Consider the following 18,225-nt stretch of genomic DNA (forward strand, 5'->3'; position numbering starts at 1 on the left):
AAGCACTTTCCATATATTAACTCATTTTTTCCCCCACATAATCATCCTATGAGAGGATACTATTAGTGTCCACATTTTATACAGGAGGCTAAGGAGTTTAAGTAACTTCCCCAGGGGTGCCCAGAACCAGGATTCATGCTCAGGCAGTCCAGCTCACTATCCTGTCTCTTAATCACTGGACTATACCACAGAGAAGGTTAAACTTACAATTTAAAATACTAGACAAGCTGGAACTGCCATTTTAGCATGCGGTGTCATGCACCTGACAGGGCAGAGAAACCACATAAACCTGTTGGTGTGGAAAGCACAAAAAATTCTGGCTGCAGACCAGGAGGAATTTTTCCACTGGTTCCTCGGGAGAAGCAGGCCACGGCATAAGTCAGAGATGCACCGGTCACACAACGTCCCTCCTGCAGGCCTTCGAGACTCAGCTTTTGTTTTTTTGTTTTGTTTTGTTTTGTTTTTTTGATGTAGTGTTCCATGATTCATTGTTTGTGCATAACACCCAGTGCTCCACGCAGAACGTGCCCTCCTTAATACCCATCACCGGGCTAACCCATCCCCCCACCCGCCTCCCCTCTAGAACCCTCCCTTTGTTTCTCAGAGTCCATCATCTCTCATGGTCCGTCTCCCCCTCCAATTTCCCCCCCTTCATTTTTCCCTTCCTGCTTTTTTTTTTTTTTTAACATATAATGTATTCTTTGTTTCAGAGGTCCAGGTCTGTGATTCATCAGTCTTACACAATTCACAGCGCTCACCATAGCACATACCCTCCCCAGTGTCTATCACCCAGCCACCCCATCCCTCCCACCCCCCGCCACTCTAGCAACCCTCAGTTTGTTTCCTGAGATTAAGAATTCCTCATATCGGGTGCCTGGGTGGCTCAGTTGGTTAAGCGACTGCCTTCGGCTCAGGTCATGATCCTGGAGTCCCGGGATCGAGTCCCACATCGGGCTCCCTGCTCAGCGAGGAGCCTGCTTCTCCCTCTAACCCTCCCCCCTCTCATGTACTCTCTCTCTCTCTCTCATTCTCCCTCTCTCAAAATAAATAAATCTTTAAAAAAAAAATTCCTCATATCAGTGAGGTCATATGATACATGTCTTTCTCTGATTGACTTATTTTGCTCAGCATAACACCCTCCAGTTCCGTCCACGTCGTTGCAATGGCAAGATTTTGGGGTTTTTTGATGGCTGCATAATATTCCATTGTGTGTGTATATATATATATATATACATATATATATACACCACATCTTCTTTATCCATTCATCTGTTGATGGACATCTTGGCTCTTTCCATAGTTTGGCTCTTGTGGACATTGCTGCTATAAATATTGGGGTGCATGTACCCCTTTGGATCACTACATTTGTATCTTTGGGGTAAATACCCAGCAAGACTCGGCTTTTTGAATCGATGGGAAACAACCAGCGTGGGCTGGACCCAACAGCAGACCAAAGGGAGCTCGCTAAGGTGTCCCTCTGAGCCTCAATTTCCCCATCTTCAAGGACACGCTGTTCCTTTTACCTGGAATGTTCTACCTCTGGTAGCCTGTGCTCAGTGTCTTACTTCATTCAGGTCTCTGCTTGGAGGTAGTCTCACTGGAGAGCCATTTGACCACCTGGGTGAACAGCACGGCCCCTGCTGTCACGCTCTGGCCACCAGCCTCTCTTGGCTACATAGTGCTTACCACAATCTGACATATATAGGTGTCCCCTCCGTGAGAACAGGTCTCTCGCTCCCTTGTGCCCAGAACAGTACAAGTCCTGCACGATTCAGGGTGTCAAATAGTTGCCAAATGAATAATTCAGGAGCCCAATGGGACCACTGCTAAAGTCTTTTCTAGTTTGGACATTCGACAAAAATGCAACGTATTTACATTTCGTCTTCCCCTCCTAGTGGCTGGCAGTGACATCCCTTCATGACTGATTGCTATCACCATCAGGAGAAGCAGGGAGAAAAAAATCTTTAGACTTAGCAAACATCAGGGTTGGGATGGAGTTTCCCGACTTTTAAGCTCTGTCTCTTCTCATCTTAGAGACAAGGGGCCAGGGGTGCTCAAGAGAATCACCAGTCCCAGGAGCACCACCAGGGAGCACAGAGCCCCAACTAGAATGCTTTTTTTTTTTTTTTAAGATTTTATTTATTTATTTGAGAGAGAGAATGAGAGCACGAGAGGGGGGAGGGTCAGAGGGAGAAGCAGACTCCCTGCTGAGCAGGGAGCCCGATGCGGGACTCGATCCCGGGACTCCAGGATCATGACCTGAGCCGAAGGCAGTCGCCCCACCAACTGAGCCACCCAGGCGCCCCTAGAATGCTCATCTCTTGTCCCTTGAAAAGAGATTTTCCTGCTCCATGGAACTGCTCTCTGCCAGAGCAGGCCAATCCACCAACCGAGACAGAATGGAGGGGGGTTCATGGAGCTCTTGATTGGTCCGTTATTAGTCTTCACAAATTTGTTGCAGTAAGAGTGTCTCAAACGTACATGAGCTCCCACGTTGGGATAAAGTGCATTGAGATTTCAGGTGGATACATTTCTCCCCAGGAAAAAGGTGGCGTATGCCTCCCTCCCTGGCAGAGTTGTGGGTGCAGACAGGGAGCTGGGGACCTGGGGAAGGCCCAGGAGATTGGTCCAGGTTGGGGCTTCAGGTTTGCTCTGAATTACACTGTCATGGTGTCCGTTGCAGGTTGGGACTTTGAGCCGGTACTAATGCATGAATCTGAGAGTCCCAGGTGTCAGAGATGTCACTGTGTGGTGGATGCTGTGGCGTGCGCCCCAGGCCCCCCAGGCCTGAAGCGCTATCCTCTAATCAACAGGGCCACCCCACCCACACCACCATGGCCCGTCTCGCTAAATGTCACTTCCTCAGGCCCCCAACTGCCCTGTAAGATTGCCAGAGCACTCTACCCATGTTTGTCCACATTTCTCAGATACTATGTCAGTGCTTCTTTCCCTTCCTGCTCACCATCACATTCTGCCGGAGAGCTTTTGTTATCGAAGTCACACACTGAGGAGTCATTTATTCAATGAATATTGTGGACCAGGCACTATGTTCAGTGCTGTGGATATGAGAAGACTAGATCCGGCCCACCCGCATTTTTAGATATCATTCTTTTGTTGATGCAGCCCGAGACAATAGCTTTTCTTTAACAACAACAAATTATTTCTTGCTCACATGTGTATCCAGTCACCTATAGGTTCTCCTCCATGTGACCCTCTACCCAGGATATTCTGGCTGATGGAGACTCACTGAACACTGCCAGGTGTTGTGGCTGAGGGGGAAAGCCCCGGACACCATGAACCAGCTCTCAGAGTCTGCCCGGAACTCAGAGTCCGCCCAGAACATGTACGTACGATTTCTTATTTTGTTAACGGAAGTATGTCGGATCCATTCTGTGGTTATTCCCTCAGTTCCTAAGTATATATAGTGGGCCTAACTGGCACTTAGCAGGATCCCCACATTGACTTTCTATCCACTAGGTGAGGGCTACTGTGGTTGGGAGGACCATGTGGAAATTCCTAGAACTTCATCTCCCTTACCATGACAGTACACCAGAAGGAAAAGGTGTTCCTGGAGGGATTATTTTATCATCTTCTTCTTCCTCACCCTCCTCCTTCCTCCTCTCCTCTTTTCTCCTTCCTTCCCCCCCCCCTTTTTTAAAATTTTAATTTATTTCAGAGAGAGTACGAGCAGGGGGGAGGAGCAGAAGAAGCAAACTCCCTGCTGAGCAAAGAGCCCCACGCAGGACTCGATCCCAGGACCCTGGGATCCTGACCTGAGCTCAACCCACTGAGCCACCCAGGCTCCCCTCCTGGGGGATTTCAAAGAGTAAGACCTCCATCAAAGAATTAAAAGACACAGCAGTGATACTTACTATCACAGCCCCTTGTAATTCACCTGTCCAGCGTGTGCAGATGTGCGGGAATGACGGCAGACTTTATAAAGCTGACCAGGGGCTGTCCGATCTCAGCTGCTACCACAGACGCAGCGCCGTTACTGGAACAAGTCCCCATGGCTCCGGGCACGAAGTATGCAGCCAGTGACCGGACTAGTGCATTTTTTCCCCATACCAATTTGTAAGGACCACCAAGGCACTTTGCCTGTGCTTGATGGGGCCCACAGTATACCTTCCTGGAATAGACCCGGGGCTACATTAATTCTGCTTTCTGCTATAATAAGCCTATATACATACTGACTACTTTGATATTCCATCATTCATCACTCTGGTCCACTATATTGATAGCATTTTGCTGACTCGATCTGATAAGCAGGTGGCAGTAAATTCTACAGAGGCTTTAATAAGACAAGTGAACCAAAGCATGAGAAATAAAGTCCCCGAAACTCAGGCCCCCAGCTCAATGAAGTTTCTGGGGGCTCAGGGATCTGAAGCTTGTCAAGATATCCTCTTCAAGGTGAAGGACAAACGCTGCAAGTCACACCACCTACTATGTAAAAAGAGGCACAATACCTGAGAGGTCTTGTTGGGTTTGGGAGGTAGCATACACCACATCGGAGTGTGTTAATTCGACCCATCTCCAGAGGCACCATACGGCTCCCGGTTGCAAGGAGGACCTAAGCTCGGGCTGTCACACACGCTGCGCTACCACTCAAATCCTATGATCCAAAGTGTCCCTGGCAAACAAGGATGTTTAACAGAGACTCTAGCAAGGGCCAATAGGAGACACACAGCACAGACCTCCAGGATTTCAGAGCAACTCCAAACTATGTCCTCCTCCACAGATGTGTATTCTCCTTTCTAGACACAGCTCCTACTTGTTGCTTGGACTTAGCGGATTGAACGTGTATCACAGGATGAGCTGACCATGCAGCCTGAGCGTCCCACAACAAAGTGAGTGGTCTGACCCGCTTGGCCTTAAGGTTGGGCGTGTGCAGCCGCTGTAGATCATTTAGGGGCAACGGCATGTGGAAGAGCGAGTGCACGCACGTGCAGAAGGTAAACTGCGTGAACAGGTGGCTCTTTCAACGGACACCTGCTGTACGGCATCAAGTGTTTTTTGTGACCAGGTGACTGAGGACACCTACATACAGTGACGGAGGAAAAGCGTGAGTGGAACTTTGAGCTGTACCTCTGGTTACCCACTTGTCTGGAATGAGGTAGGGCCGGAAGTACTGATCTACGTTGATCTGTGGTGAGTTGCCAACAGTTTGGTTGGGTGGTCGAACATCTGGAACAGGATTCAAGGATTAGTGACAAGGTCTGGCTGGGGACAGACCTCTCAAAATGGGCACCGACTATGAAGATATCTGTATCCATGGGTGCCCGCCAGAGAATCCCTATGGGGATGCTCTTAATGATCAGGGAGACAAAATGGCATGCCTTGTATTTGTAGTCAGCTTCCTTCCCCAGCCACCATGCTTGCTTGGTGGACCCATGAACCAAAGGGCCATCAAGACAGGGGTGGGGGCTAGAACAGGCTCAACTCTTAGACCTGCCCTGGCCAAGGCTCACCAAGCTAACTATCACTGAGTGCCTAACCAGCTAACAGACACTAACACCGAGTCCCCAGGACGGCATTTCCTAAGAGGACCAGCTAGCCACCCAGTGGCAGGTGGACTACACTGGGCCTCTTGCATCATGGAGAGGGCAGAGATTGGTCTTCACTCAGTAAACTCATATTCCAGTGATGGACACACCCACCATGCCTGTCAGCACCACCATCCACGGTCACATTCCGCAAATAGCTGTTGATCACAGAACCCAAATCACAGCAAAGGACATTCACGAGCAATGGGCTTGTGTCCATGGGAGTTAACTGTTCTTACTACATCGCCCCCCACCAGGAAGCAGCTGGGCATCCTGAGGACTCAGCTATGGGGAAGGAATGGGGTTCTGTCTTCCACGATGACTTTTATGCCGTTAGCCAGAGGCCGTTACGTGGTGCTGACCGCCCCCCCCCCCCCCAGCCAGAATACACGGGTCTGAGGATCGAGGCGAGGGAGTGGGGGCTGGCACGCCCCAGTATTGCACTTAACCACCCAACCACAGAATCTTTTTATTCCAGGCCTGGAAAATTAGGGCTTCGTTGGTTTGATGGTCTTGGACCCTAAGGGGGGGGTAAGCTCCCCCTGAGGGACACAACATGGATTCTAGGTAATCTGAAGAGAATGCTACTCAGCGGGGACAGAGGACTCCTAGGATCCAGAGGGATTCTCTGGTGTCTCTCAGTGTTTCCACGGAAGGGAAGTAAAGCACCTTGCAACAAAGGTTTCTAAAAAAGGACACTTCGGCAATGAAGCTTTGGGTCCAGCAGGTAAAAACCAGTTAAGGGAGGGTCTGGGGACAAGGGGAGTGTGAGGGAGGTGGGGAGGATGTCACAAATGTCAACTACAGTCCTGTGACCAATTGCAGGATCAAGGGCAGTACTAACTGTGCACATTTTCTGATTCATATATGCTCACTGCTCACTTGAAGAGCTTACTACACATGCGTGTTGTTACACCACACCCCTGGTCTCGTCACCAAATGCTGGCAAGGATTCCTACACTGCAGATGACTGATGGTGACAAACTCTGAGAGGGCATGGTTGTGCTGAATCCTGGATGTGTCACCCTGCTGCCCACAAGAGGAGGGAAAGAGGGTCCGAGAAGCAGTGAGCTCACCAGGGAAAGTGAGGAAATGCGGGGTGCGCGGACTTCCCGACACCCAGAGCCATCAGTGGACCGGCCCAAACACATCCGAGCTCTGGCCGCTGGGCCCGGTGGGGCTGCTGTGGCGCCGAGCCTTACCCTGACGGTCCTGTGGCGCCACCTCTCCTCCGCAGCGCCCTCTGGCTGCTGTCAGTAGTAAGGGGAGAGCCGGCCAGTGTTCCGAAGAAAATGTAGCTTTATTATGACATACGAAACACTACAAGCCATTAAGGGAGAAGAGTCAACAGTTCCTCAGAATGACAGGTAAGAGAGAAGTGTAAACATCTTGGCAATAAAATCCACAGCACGATCATTGGAATCTTTTTCTTACAATTTTTGTTTTCAAGGTTATAGTCAACGAAACAGTCACTTGAATTGTCAAAAGAAGGGCCATTTGACCCAGGGAAAGCATACACACCAAGCCAAAGGACAAGAGCACGGGGCTATGTGTTGTGGGGTCGGGGGCGTTGCCGCAGGAAGGAAGCCTCAGACGATCCTGCGCCCTGGAGGGGAGGTCCGGCTGCTCGGGCTGCCCGCCGGGCCCCCCGCTCTCCCAGCCGGACGCTGCTCGGAGCTCACTGCCCACCTCTGAAGACAGAAAGCCCGGTTTCCCCGTGATGCGCTCAAAGGACAGCCAACATCTCAGAAACACACGTTACTTTAAAACCACTGGTGGGAGTGTGGAGGCTGGTGGGGGTCACCTGATGATCCCGTTAAGTGTCAGACGCACTTGGTAATGACCTGAACACCTATACACGGGTTGTTAGGAGGAAACAAGAAAGCCATGTTCCTGAATTTTAACAGCTGGCCTGGGAGCGAAAAGAAACATTCCCAGGCCCCGGATGGAGTACTCTGTGGGTAACAGGGTGAATCCCAGCGACCATGTCGGCGGCAGGATGTCCTGCTGTGGCAACATTGCCCACGGTGCTTGTGGTCACAGGAGCTTCCCAGTGGCACAGAGACAGGCGACGACTTGCAACACCAGTGCCAACAGGGAATACCGACAATTATTTTGGATACAAAAAGTTAAAGTCGTGTCTACAAAAGAGAAACGTGGCCTGTCTGTCCCCAGACCTCATGCTCTTGGGAACAGGTGAGCTCTCCTGAACATGAGCAGACACACATGTGGGAAGCAAGACAGGCCAGACCACAGGGAACCTGCCAGAAAACCCGGGATGATCCAGTAAAGCCAGGTCACAAGGCAGCAAAGCTCACGGCTCAGAACTCTGCAGGCCTGCTTCAGTCAGCTCCTCGTTTGATTTGCTCCTTATTAAAAGGCAACGGCTCTCCCAAAAAGAAATCTTCACAACACGGTCTCACTCACTCACACACACACACACACACACACACCTCAGGCATGTGGGACCATTTCTGAAAATTTGCACCCACCCGTATTTCTGATGACTCCTGCGCATTCCCAAAATGCAGAAATACACTGAGCCTGAACTGAGCAAGTGCTTTAAAAGCTGCATCACTAAGGACTTTGTCGAGTATGATGCTGCTGCAGCATACTCTTGTTGTTTCGTGTATTCTAGCATGTTCCACACTGAGTAGTAACTACTCAACTTCTGCTGTTCCTACCCACTTCCAGATCTGGCCCACTGGCTGTGTTTACATGGCCTACCAGCTCAGAATAGTTTGCACATTTTTAAATAGAGAAAAAAAAATTCCATGACATTTCAGCATCCATAAGATGCTTTACTGGAACACAGCCATGCTCATCTGTTTCTGTATTCGCTACGGCAGACACCACGTGGCCCATGAAGCCTCAAATATTTACTACCTGGCTCTTTAGAAAAACAAAACAAAAAAAGAAAAAAAAGAGAGAGAGAAAAGAAAGGAAAGGAAAGGAAAAAAGAAAGAGTGCTGAACCTCAAACAGAGGGTTCTCTTCTGTGGGAACGAACATTCCACAGCTCCGATGCAGACCGGGCTCCCAGGACAAATGCTGCCTGTTTCGGGAACGACATTCAAGCAGCTTTTCCTCCCCCACAGAAACGGACAATTGAAGTTTGGGTTTGAACAGACAGATGCATGCAGGGTATCTTACAAGGAACAAGGCGAACTGTTCCACCTCCTCGCGCGGCTCCTCCCTCTTCCCAGCAGCTCCCGCGCAGAGCCACCTGCCCCTGCTCCGCATGAAACTACACGCGGCGGAGTGCGGAGGCAGCAGCGACCAAAGGCAGGCTCCAGCGGAAGCCGCTCCAGCATCCATCCGACCCACGAGCCGCCACGCAGCCACAGGGACAGCGAGCGGGCCGGGTGGCCAGGAAGCAAACAGGAGGAAGGGAACAATGAAGCCACTGAAACACTTCATTTACTCGAAAGGTTAATAGGACACAGACACTTATTAGCCTCGGCCTGACTCGTCTGCCGCCCCCGCCAGCCTTCACCAGGACCCGGACGCTTCGGAAGGGAAAGTGGGGGGGAGGGGGGGGCAAGCAACAAAACCAGCACCAATGAAAAAGCAAGATTCACTCTCCAGTATAAAGGAAAACGATCTAAATGTATAAATCCAATAATTCGTTCACATTACTACCATTACGTTTATGAAAGTCACCATTGTGGAAAAAGAGAAAAGGGGAGAGGGCTAAGAAAGTGCCTATTTCCAAAAAAAAAAAAAAAAAAAAGCAAGAGAGAACACAGGGCTGACGCTTCCACATGCAGCTGGATGCTAAGTGATCTGCGCAACAGACGTGCTGGGGAGCCCCCGTTAGTGTCCTCGGTCCCGCGGGCTGGGCGGAGGGGGTTCTTCTGTCTGCTGACGAGACGAGGCTAAGAGTCCCAGCTAGCTATTTGATACTAAACCCACAGCGACGCAGGTACTTGCGAAGTCCTCTGTCCTCACACGTCTCTGGCTCCTGTACTTCTCTGCTTTAACGGACCCACGATGGGACACCAGGCTGGCGCCTTGCTAAACCGAAGCCACAGGAGAGACTCCTCCCCACCCCCCACCCCCCCCCCCCACGTGGTCTTGAGGAGCACAGGAGACGCCCAGGGACACGTCCCCGGTGCCCCTCCCCATGCAGGGCCCAGCCCCCACGTCGCTGTGTCCGTCGCGCGGGTCTGGGAGCCTCGTTCGGAGCCCAGCGCCTGTCCACGCAGACACCGCGACCCTGGGCACCCGCCATGCCCGCGCCGCTGGGCCCAGGCTGCACAGGAATCTGATGCTCTCGGGGGCACTTCTGTTTGGGTGGTGGCTTCATGAAGTCGGGGAGGACGGGGATCGTTTTGTGAGGCTGGCCAACGCATCGCCCCCATTTCTGTGGACCAGCTGCAGGTAAGGCTACTCATATTCCAGGAACTGTTTGTGGTAGAACAGCAGGTACCTGGGGAGGCAGACAGGAAGCAGGCATACATTCTAATTCACCGAAGTTCACGCAACCCCAAGCTTCTGACACCGGGAACACCCATGCGGTGGTCTCGGCACCCACTGGCAGCCCGACGGCTTGCTTGCTAGGTGCTGGTTCTTAGTCCCCAAGGACAAGGTGCCTTGGCTGGGCAGCAGGGTGCCCAGAGCGAATGCCCGGCCCCCCACCTGTCCACCAGGATATCATGGGAGCCCGTCAGTCCCACCCCCCACACGGCTCCGGGAGCTTCTCAGGCGGCGGCTACTCTGGGGGAGACTCTTGCAACGGCTTCTGGTCCAAATCCGCCCCTTCTGGCGGCCTCCTCTGGCCTCCTCATTACCCACAAAACCGTCCTGTCTCACACCAATTCTTCTACACACACTCTCTCAAGGGGCGCCCCACCGCTTGGAGTAAATACAAAGTGCAGACGCCTCAGGAGCGCTCCGGTCGGCTCATCCCGGCCCACCCTGGAGCGGGGGATTCTACGGCCAGTCTCAAGACGAAGGAGGACTTAACAAGGCAAAAGGTGGATGACAGTGGGCCAGGGAGGGATGAAGCGGGTCAAGAAGGAGCTCCCCAAGCCCCCCTGTGGCCGCTCACGCAGTGGGGGACAGAAACCACCACCCTCACGCTCTGGGCATGAAGGTGCTCATCGAGAGTGACCCCGCCCATCCGGCTGCCCACCCAGGCTGGCATCCTGTCCGGAACATGCCTCACTACATCAGAGACTCAAGGTGAACATCCGGCCGGACGTACCCCTCACTGTCCAGCACGTCCTCAATGCTGGCCTTGGTGATGATGGCATCGTCACACTTGAACCACTGGTCCTTGTGCTGCCGGATGAAGCTGGTGTAGTGGCCACTCTCCAGGGTCCCTTGGTGGTTAACTACGGCAAACAAGGAGTACCTAGTTTGGGAGCGCGGGAGTGGGGAAAGAAGGGGCAGTCAAGTTAGTTTTATCACCATCAGAAGCCTGCAAAGTGCGTAGCCCCCAGACACCCCAAGAACGACAGCGGGAGCCTGGCAGGCAGGCAGGCAGGCAGGCCGGCCTAGCCCACTCAGCTCTCGAGCTCCTTTGCGGGAGCCCCATTTAGTGGAAGTGGGGACGGCCAGCCGCGCTGGGGATGCTGTAAGCACGCCGTCCTCTGTTCTTTCTCCCACAGCGACGGCAGCAGGTGGTGAAGGAAAGAACAGAGGCCTTACTACGGCGCGGGTGGATGCAGAGGCCAAGGGGCCCCGAATCCAGACACTGAGCCCTGGCACTAGCACGGCCGTGACCAGCGCACAGGAGCTGGGACAGAGGGGCGCAGGCTCCTCCATCAGGGAGCTTTACGGTGCACGTGTGAAAAGCCCTCTCCCAACAGCCTGCAGCATTTCCAACAAGGGTGGAGGAGCAGCAAGACAGGAGGCAGGCCAGCGGCCAGAGGAAGAGCCGTGCCATCGCGGGGCCCTCCCCGCGTGGCCCACCGGTGCTCCCACGCTCCCCGCTCACGCTGCAGACGCCCGGCGCCAACCCACGAGGCACCACTTACTTATTGTCATTGTTGAGGCTGTCCGTTGGCTGCTGGTACTGTCCGTTCATCCTGCTCTCTTTGCTGCAACCAACAACAGCACTTCCTCAGCATCATTTACAATAATCACCCAAGCAGATGCGTGGCTCGAATGACAGCAACCACTACCCCCTGGGGACGCGGCACTTGGTGCATTTTAGACACACTTTCTAATTTTTCCAGCCACTCTGCTTTCCAGGGGAAGACCAACCCCGAGTCAAGGTGGGGAAGCAGAGGCCGGGGCTGGAGAACCGAGCTGCGCAGAGCCACGAGGCGCAGATGGACCGGACTCCACCTCGCTGCTTCCAGCCAAGCTTGTGGTGCCGTGTTACGGGGGCCGAGGAGATTAACGCACGTCTGACGTATGAGCGAGTGTCACGGTGATTCGGAGGGTGCATTTTAAGTGGTCTGAGATATCAAGATGTGAATCTACAACTGCAACACCAACTGTGCTCAGCTGTACCCAAAGGCAGTTCCATCCGCCGCAGCGCTGCCTTCCGTGATCGCACCGTGACCGCTCACCACGTCTGGGAGCTGAGAAAGGACCGCTAGGGAAGAGCCGAAGCTGCGGCGGCCCAGCCGAGGAAACTCAACTGTGTCCTGGGTGAAGGCCAGGATGATGATTCTGTTTTGGCAGATGTACTTCTAGCAACCTCTACACCGGCTCATCAGGGAACCAGAGCCGATCACGGGCCCGACGGAGCCACAGCCCTCCCGGTCACTCATACAGCGTCCCACACCCTTTCATACCTGGACGCCATGAAGGGCGTCATGTCCAGTTCCAGGGGAAAGGACACGTACGTGGTGATCTTCCGCCTCAGTTTGGCCGAGTGTTCAAATCGCTGCAGAAATTGGGGAGAGAAGAGGATGAAGCCGTAGGGCTTTCTTCCGACGGTGCTCCTCTCGACACCCCCAAAAGGGGGCTTTTCTCTAGAGCTTACAGACTCAATAACACAATGTTAATCCACGCAAATCTAATTCATGGGGTTCAAAAATGGAGGTTTGAAATGATGCCACTGTTCCAAAGTGATCGAGGCCAAGTGTGCAAAAAAGTAATCTTATAACAAACCCAGCAAAGTGCAAGGTGGAAGGAAACAGAACAAACATCCATAAGCTCCGGGAGCAAAAATGGACGTACTGTTCCTTTTACCACAGACATTCCTTCGACTACACTGGGACCACCAAATCCAGCCAGCAAGCCAGGAATGGTGTGGGTTTTCTGTTGAAAGGGTCATAAAATAAAACAAAGACCATAAAACAAAGATTCTACGTGGCCATGATGCCTAAAATATTTACCAGCTGACCCTCTATAGAGAAAGCTGACCGACCCCCTGGACTAGATCATAAGGCTCGGGTCTTGTTTGCTTTTAAGTAAAAGAAAACCAGAGAACTCTGGTGTTGGGGGGAGCGTGGGGGACCTCGGGGGAAGGAGGAGGAAATTCTTAAACCCCGCCCCCAGAAGAGTAACTCACATCCTACTGTCATTATGAAGTCATCACTCTGGTTCACCACAAACCTCTCTGGGCAACAGAAGACAAGGGAGAGTCACAAGCTACTACTGAGTCACTGCTGTTACAAAATGTACTTCTGGACGCCAAACCGACAGGCTCTAAGTCGTACCAGGGATTAAAAATGCAGTCTGCCGCTGGAGTGTGCTTCCTAGAAAACTTACTTTGAGATGAAAACAGGCTACAATGGGCAGCTTCTTCATGGTGAGCTGCTTCGTGGACTCCTGGTAGCTATGGCAGCCACTGCACTTGATCTTGGCACTGCTTCCTAAGTGCTCCGGTCGGGTAAATCTTCCAGACATTTCAACAATACAGTTTTAGTAAAAAACAAACAAACAAACAAACAAACAAAAAAGATGGCAGAAGTAAGAAAGGAAAAACAGTAATTATCACTTTCAATGGGTTAATTTCCCTACTGAAAACAAGCATACAGTTAGGGGTGTTTATAATCTCACAATGGGGAAAAAAAATTTCTTCCTTCACCTCTTCCCCTTATCACTTTAAAAGCGATTTTGTTTTTATTTATTTTTTTAAATTAAAAGTCTGGTGAAATAGTAATGATTTTCTAATGACCATAAGACTCAGCAATTCAAATTTCAGAAAAACAACAACTCATGATCATGCAAACGACTATACATTAACTGTTTTTTAGCAGCTGTGTTTGTTAACAGTCAAAACACCTGGCAGCAATCAGTGCTGTTCAATGTGCAGATGGTTAAAGAAAATGCTACATGGCCCCGTGGAATACTCATCGGCAACAAACAGGAACAAACTATGGACACACACAACCTGGATGAATCTCCGGAGACTTGTGGTGGGGAGCCTGGGGGAGGAGATCCAAAAGGTTCCATGTTCTATGATTCCATTTACGTAACATTCTCGGAACGCTGAATTTGTAGCTGCCATGGGTTACGAAGCAGTGGTCGGGGGAGGGACATGGAAGGCTGGAAATGCCCTGCATCCTGACTGCATCGATGTGAATATCCTGATCATTACATTGTACTGTAATTTAACAAGATGTTACCACTGGGGAAACTCAGTAGAGGATACCCAGTCATTATAAATGCATGTGAATCTGTATCCCAAAATAAAAGTTAAATTTTAAAAATGGGGGAATGATCATTCTCAAATGATGAAGACAGACCTCAGTCGTAGCAAGGCTGCACTAAGTCCGAAAGCATTTCTGGCACAGGTGGCGGCTACCCATAAAACAGAGGTTTCAATATGGTTTATGCCAAATTTTTTAAGTTTAAAGCTGAAAAGCAAATAAAGTTCATCTTTTCACGAGGAAATCTTTGTTAATCCTTTGGAAATTCCGTGATCTCACCGGGGCAAGACGATGCCTCCTCCTGACCACAGCTGACCCCGCCTGCCCCAGGAGGTGCCCCTGAAGTGGGAAGCCGAGGGAAGCCAAGGAGAGCAGTTAGATCTCATGCGGAAGAACATGGTACAAGGCATCTGAGCGTGTTTGCCCCAACCTGCAAGGACTAGCCCACAAATGTAATTGGCAAAGTCCACAGTGTGGGTAATTCTGTGAAGAACGATCTTGTCTTTTCCACATAGAAACGGCAAGGAAACCAAAAGGAGGGGGCTGAAGCCTATGGATTTGCAACCAAATGTAATGTGCACACCTAGTCTGGATCCTGAGTTGAACAAACTGTATGGAATAGTTTCTTATAAAATCAATCAGGGCAGTTTAAACACTCGGTACCTGACTGGAAGAGAAGAACGTGCCCATGTTTATAGTGAAGATTCCGGAAATACATGACTTGCCACACACTACCCCATAACCCAATTTTCCAACTCAAACCCATTTGGCCCCAGCCCAAACAAACTGCTCAGGACCGCACCAGGGGCCACAACCACTTCCCTGACGTCTAGACCAGCTCCTTCAGTCAGCACTAGAGACAGAAGGGACAAGTACTCAGAACGCGTGTCACTACCAGGTAGATCGAGCATGGTGCACTGAGGAAAAACACGGACTTTTACAACTGGAAGCCCAATGCCAGCCCACAGCAGAAATTAGGCAGAGGACTCTGCCCGTGCAGCAAGCATTCAGAAAGCAGGTGTCTGATGGTGCCCAAGGCAACAAACCTACCAAGCCAGGCTGCAAACACTTCCTTCCCCAGTGAAGGAAGCGCCTGAGGCTCGTGCTGCAGGAACTCTCGAATGTGACAGGGTCGAGCTTCCTAAGATGCAGCCTTGTGTGGCTTGTCAATTCAAGAGTGGGGGGTGTGAACACTGCACTTACCCTCAAATTTGGAAACACAAGTGTCAGCCAGTTTTAACCACTTTGCTAACTATTATCAATTAAGCAACTGATCAATAAGCACACTGCTTCTCCTGAGGATGCACATTTTAAAAACATGTACGCCAGTGCAGTATCAAATGCTGAGTCCAAAGTCATCTTTCGAGGTTTTCTCATTTTTTATTCTTCGGGAAGTTCGATGTTTTGTCATTCTTTCCGTGTGCGGTGCCCCCTAAGTGGAAATGCACTTAACTCAAATCTTCCTCCTCTCTGCCAAACGACACTAACATTCAGACACCAAATATGTCAACCAAACCTTCTTCGACACTAAGAAAATGTCCCACAACGTCAGATACGGAGAGGATTTGGCTTTGCATTCCGTAACTGTGAGTGAAGAATGGAAGGACAACAGAGCTCAACTCCCAGATCTTCTCAACTCCCTACCCATGCCACCCCTCCACCCATGTCTGGGGAATTGCCAAACCTGGGTGGGAGGCAGGGCCCATCTTTCTTCATGGACGTTTACCACAAAGGCCAGGTATTTGCTTTTCCCACCCACCAGCATTCTGGGCACCCGACCTAGGCTCGACCAGTCGGATACTCGTAATGAGGACTCTGCGGCTGGAAAAGTCATTCCCAAGAAGCATCTGGAGGAAGAACTGGTCTTGCCAGGAGCAGCAAGCTCCACGGCACCGGAGAGCCACAGGCCAGCAGCGGGCTGCATGTTTCTGGATACTGGTCCCCAAGCCTCGCATGGTGACCACGTGTTTGCTGAGCCAGGTCCTCTTCAGCCTTCCTGTGGATGCGGTCAACTACCCAGTCTCTACCCGCCTAAGCCAGCAGAGCCCATTTCTGCCCGCCTGCAAGCCTGCAAGCACTCCGACCTGCTAAGTGCAGGTGCGCCCTCCCACATGCCTGGCAGAAGACCATCACCACTTGAGGTGCGACACGGGTACAGGAAAGTAGTACGAGACAGTCTCCTCCCCGAAAGGCTCAAGGAGTACAGGGTGAGCATTCCCCCAGGCAGCTCCCGAGGGGTGATGGCCACCTCTCTGCCCCCGCACCGCTTACCCTCATGACACACTTGAGAACTCAGGAGGGTCTGGAGCTATGAAATTCCATCTACCTCAACTTCCTCCTGCCGGCTTCGCAATCTGCTCTCAACCTAACTCGGAAAGGGCCCCTTTGCTGTTAACACAAACTCGAGACGAACGTGCTCGCCTTTCCTTGGCCACTCGGCTACGCACCCAGCCCCCCGTGGCCCCTGACCAGACAGCTCGGTGGGCATCTCAGTGTGGAAAGTGTCGCTGCCCCCTCCATGCCCACTTGGTGGGCAAAGCTTCAGGTTTGCTGAAACATACAACTAAGTGCAACGGATTTGTAAACACTGCCTTCAAAAATGGTGGCCTTTTCAGTTCCGATGTTCTTCTTGGTTTCCAAAGTACAAGTTTGATGCCCCATTTACATCTGGACCTACCAGTGTGACGGAGTTGACGCGTTTAAAAATTCTTAACATGCACCTCTGAGCCTGCTGACTACACAGCAAGATAAAAACCAAGAAGCCTGCCCCTCTTCGTAAGGAACACCTCTGCCCAAGGACGCACCTGCGGTGACCTTTAAAGTGAGTAAAAGAAAATAAAGACTGTAAAACACTCAAGTCCAATAGAATGGTTTAGAAAGGGTCTCTAGTGTCTCTGCTATTGCATGTGAGCTACCCGAGCACGCTGATGGCAACCGGCCCTAAACCCTAGCACTCAACCCAGGTGGAGATGCGGAACACGGACGCGTGCACCACTACAAACGGGCCCATCGCCGGCAGGAAGGGCCCCGCCAGACGCTGGGGCAGCTTCTCACCCCGGACGGTGACGGAGCTTCAACCTCAGCTCTCTGGCTCTTGGGCACCTTACCCAGCGGGCGGTGGGGGGCCCACGCCGAGCTGGGTGAACAGAACAGTCCTCTTGCCAACACGTGACAGACTCTACGAGCCACTGGGCACCAGCTGCAGCCACCCGCAGGCTGTCCTGCCTTGTCTCATTTTCTATACCAGACACGTGAGAGAAAATTCTCCTGGGGCCCCGGGTGGCCCTGAATTTCTTCGGACTTTCCTCTGACCGACCACTACCTCGAAGAGCCTCGGGCAGGAGAGAAAAGCCCCTGCTTTGTCTCCAGAAGTGCCGGTGGCTTCCTTACCTCCGCAAGCAGTCCGTGAGCGTAGTGGTTCCTGCTACGTGGCTTTCCCCCGTTCACCACGCTGCCCTCACTCCCGGGGCTCAGGGGCCAGAACGGGGTGGAGGAGCCAGGCAGGTCTAAACTGATGTCCCAGAAGGGGTCTATGGTGGTAGAGACTCCACTAGAAGCGAGAGGAGAGACACATGCAGGTTAGAATGGACGGCCACACAGCCTCCGAGGCGCACCTGGCCCACAACATCCACATCGTCTCAGCTCTGCCCTTCCGTCCAGATGATATAGAAGGTTACAAAATGAGGGGCTGCTCCCACCCAATACGTCCTGGGCCCCCGAGGGGGCCCTGTGGAGGAAGAGCAGGTAAACCACTTCTGGCAGAGGCCACTCCGAAAGCTACAGTTTCAGAACCCAGAAAATCATTACGATCATTTGAGGTTTTTTGAAAACAGAGACAGACCCCTGGGCCCCCACGTCCAGAAGTTTTGAATTGATGGATCTAGCTCAGGCAGCATCTGAGCAACCGGTAACCGCGAGTCCAGGGAGCGATTTAGAGCTCCACGCACAACTGCCCGTGGAGAAGAACACACCGAGCCCAGCGCCGTGCCATGGGATGCTCTACCTAACAGGGCCGGTTCCCTCCCAGACACGGACTGTGAAGGACAGGCTGGAACTTCACTCCAGATACTCAAACAGGACATAAAACCCGAGACAACCTCCTGCTACCGGAATTCAGCAGCCCAG

General features: G+C 51.9%; 1 protein-coding gene across 1 annotated transcript in view; it reads right to left on the bottom strand.

Annotated features, from left to right (window-relative positions):
• Nucleotides 1-6,824: 6,824 nt before the first annotated feature.
• USP22 (ubiquitin specific peptidase 22) overlaps nucleotides 6,825-18,225 on the bottom strand; it is a 43,239-nt gene continuing 31,838 nt past the window's right edge. Inside the window, 7 exon segments of the mRNA XM_027624800.2 lie at nucleotides 6,825-9,974; nucleotides 10,752-10,901; nucleotides 11,527-11,589; nucleotides 12,295-12,386; nucleotides 13,217-13,343; nucleotides 17,491-17,540; nucleotides 17,542-17,650. Of these exon segments, the coding sequence (XP_027480601.1) occupies nucleotides 9,932-9,974; nucleotides 10,752-10,901; nucleotides 11,527-11,589; nucleotides 12,295-12,386; nucleotides 13,217-13,343; nucleotides 17,491-17,540; nucleotides 17,542-17,650 (634 nt within the window). The 3' untranslated portion in view covers nucleotides 6,825-9,931.

The sequence above is a fragment of the Zalophus californianus genome, chromosome 16 (genome assembly GCF_009762305.2).
Source record: "Zalophus californianus isolate mZalCal1 chromosome 16, mZalCal1.pri.v2, whole genome shotgun sequence".
Classification (NCBI taxonomy): Eukaryota; Metazoa; Chordata; class Mammalia; order Carnivora; family Otariidae; genus Zalophus; species Zalophus californianus.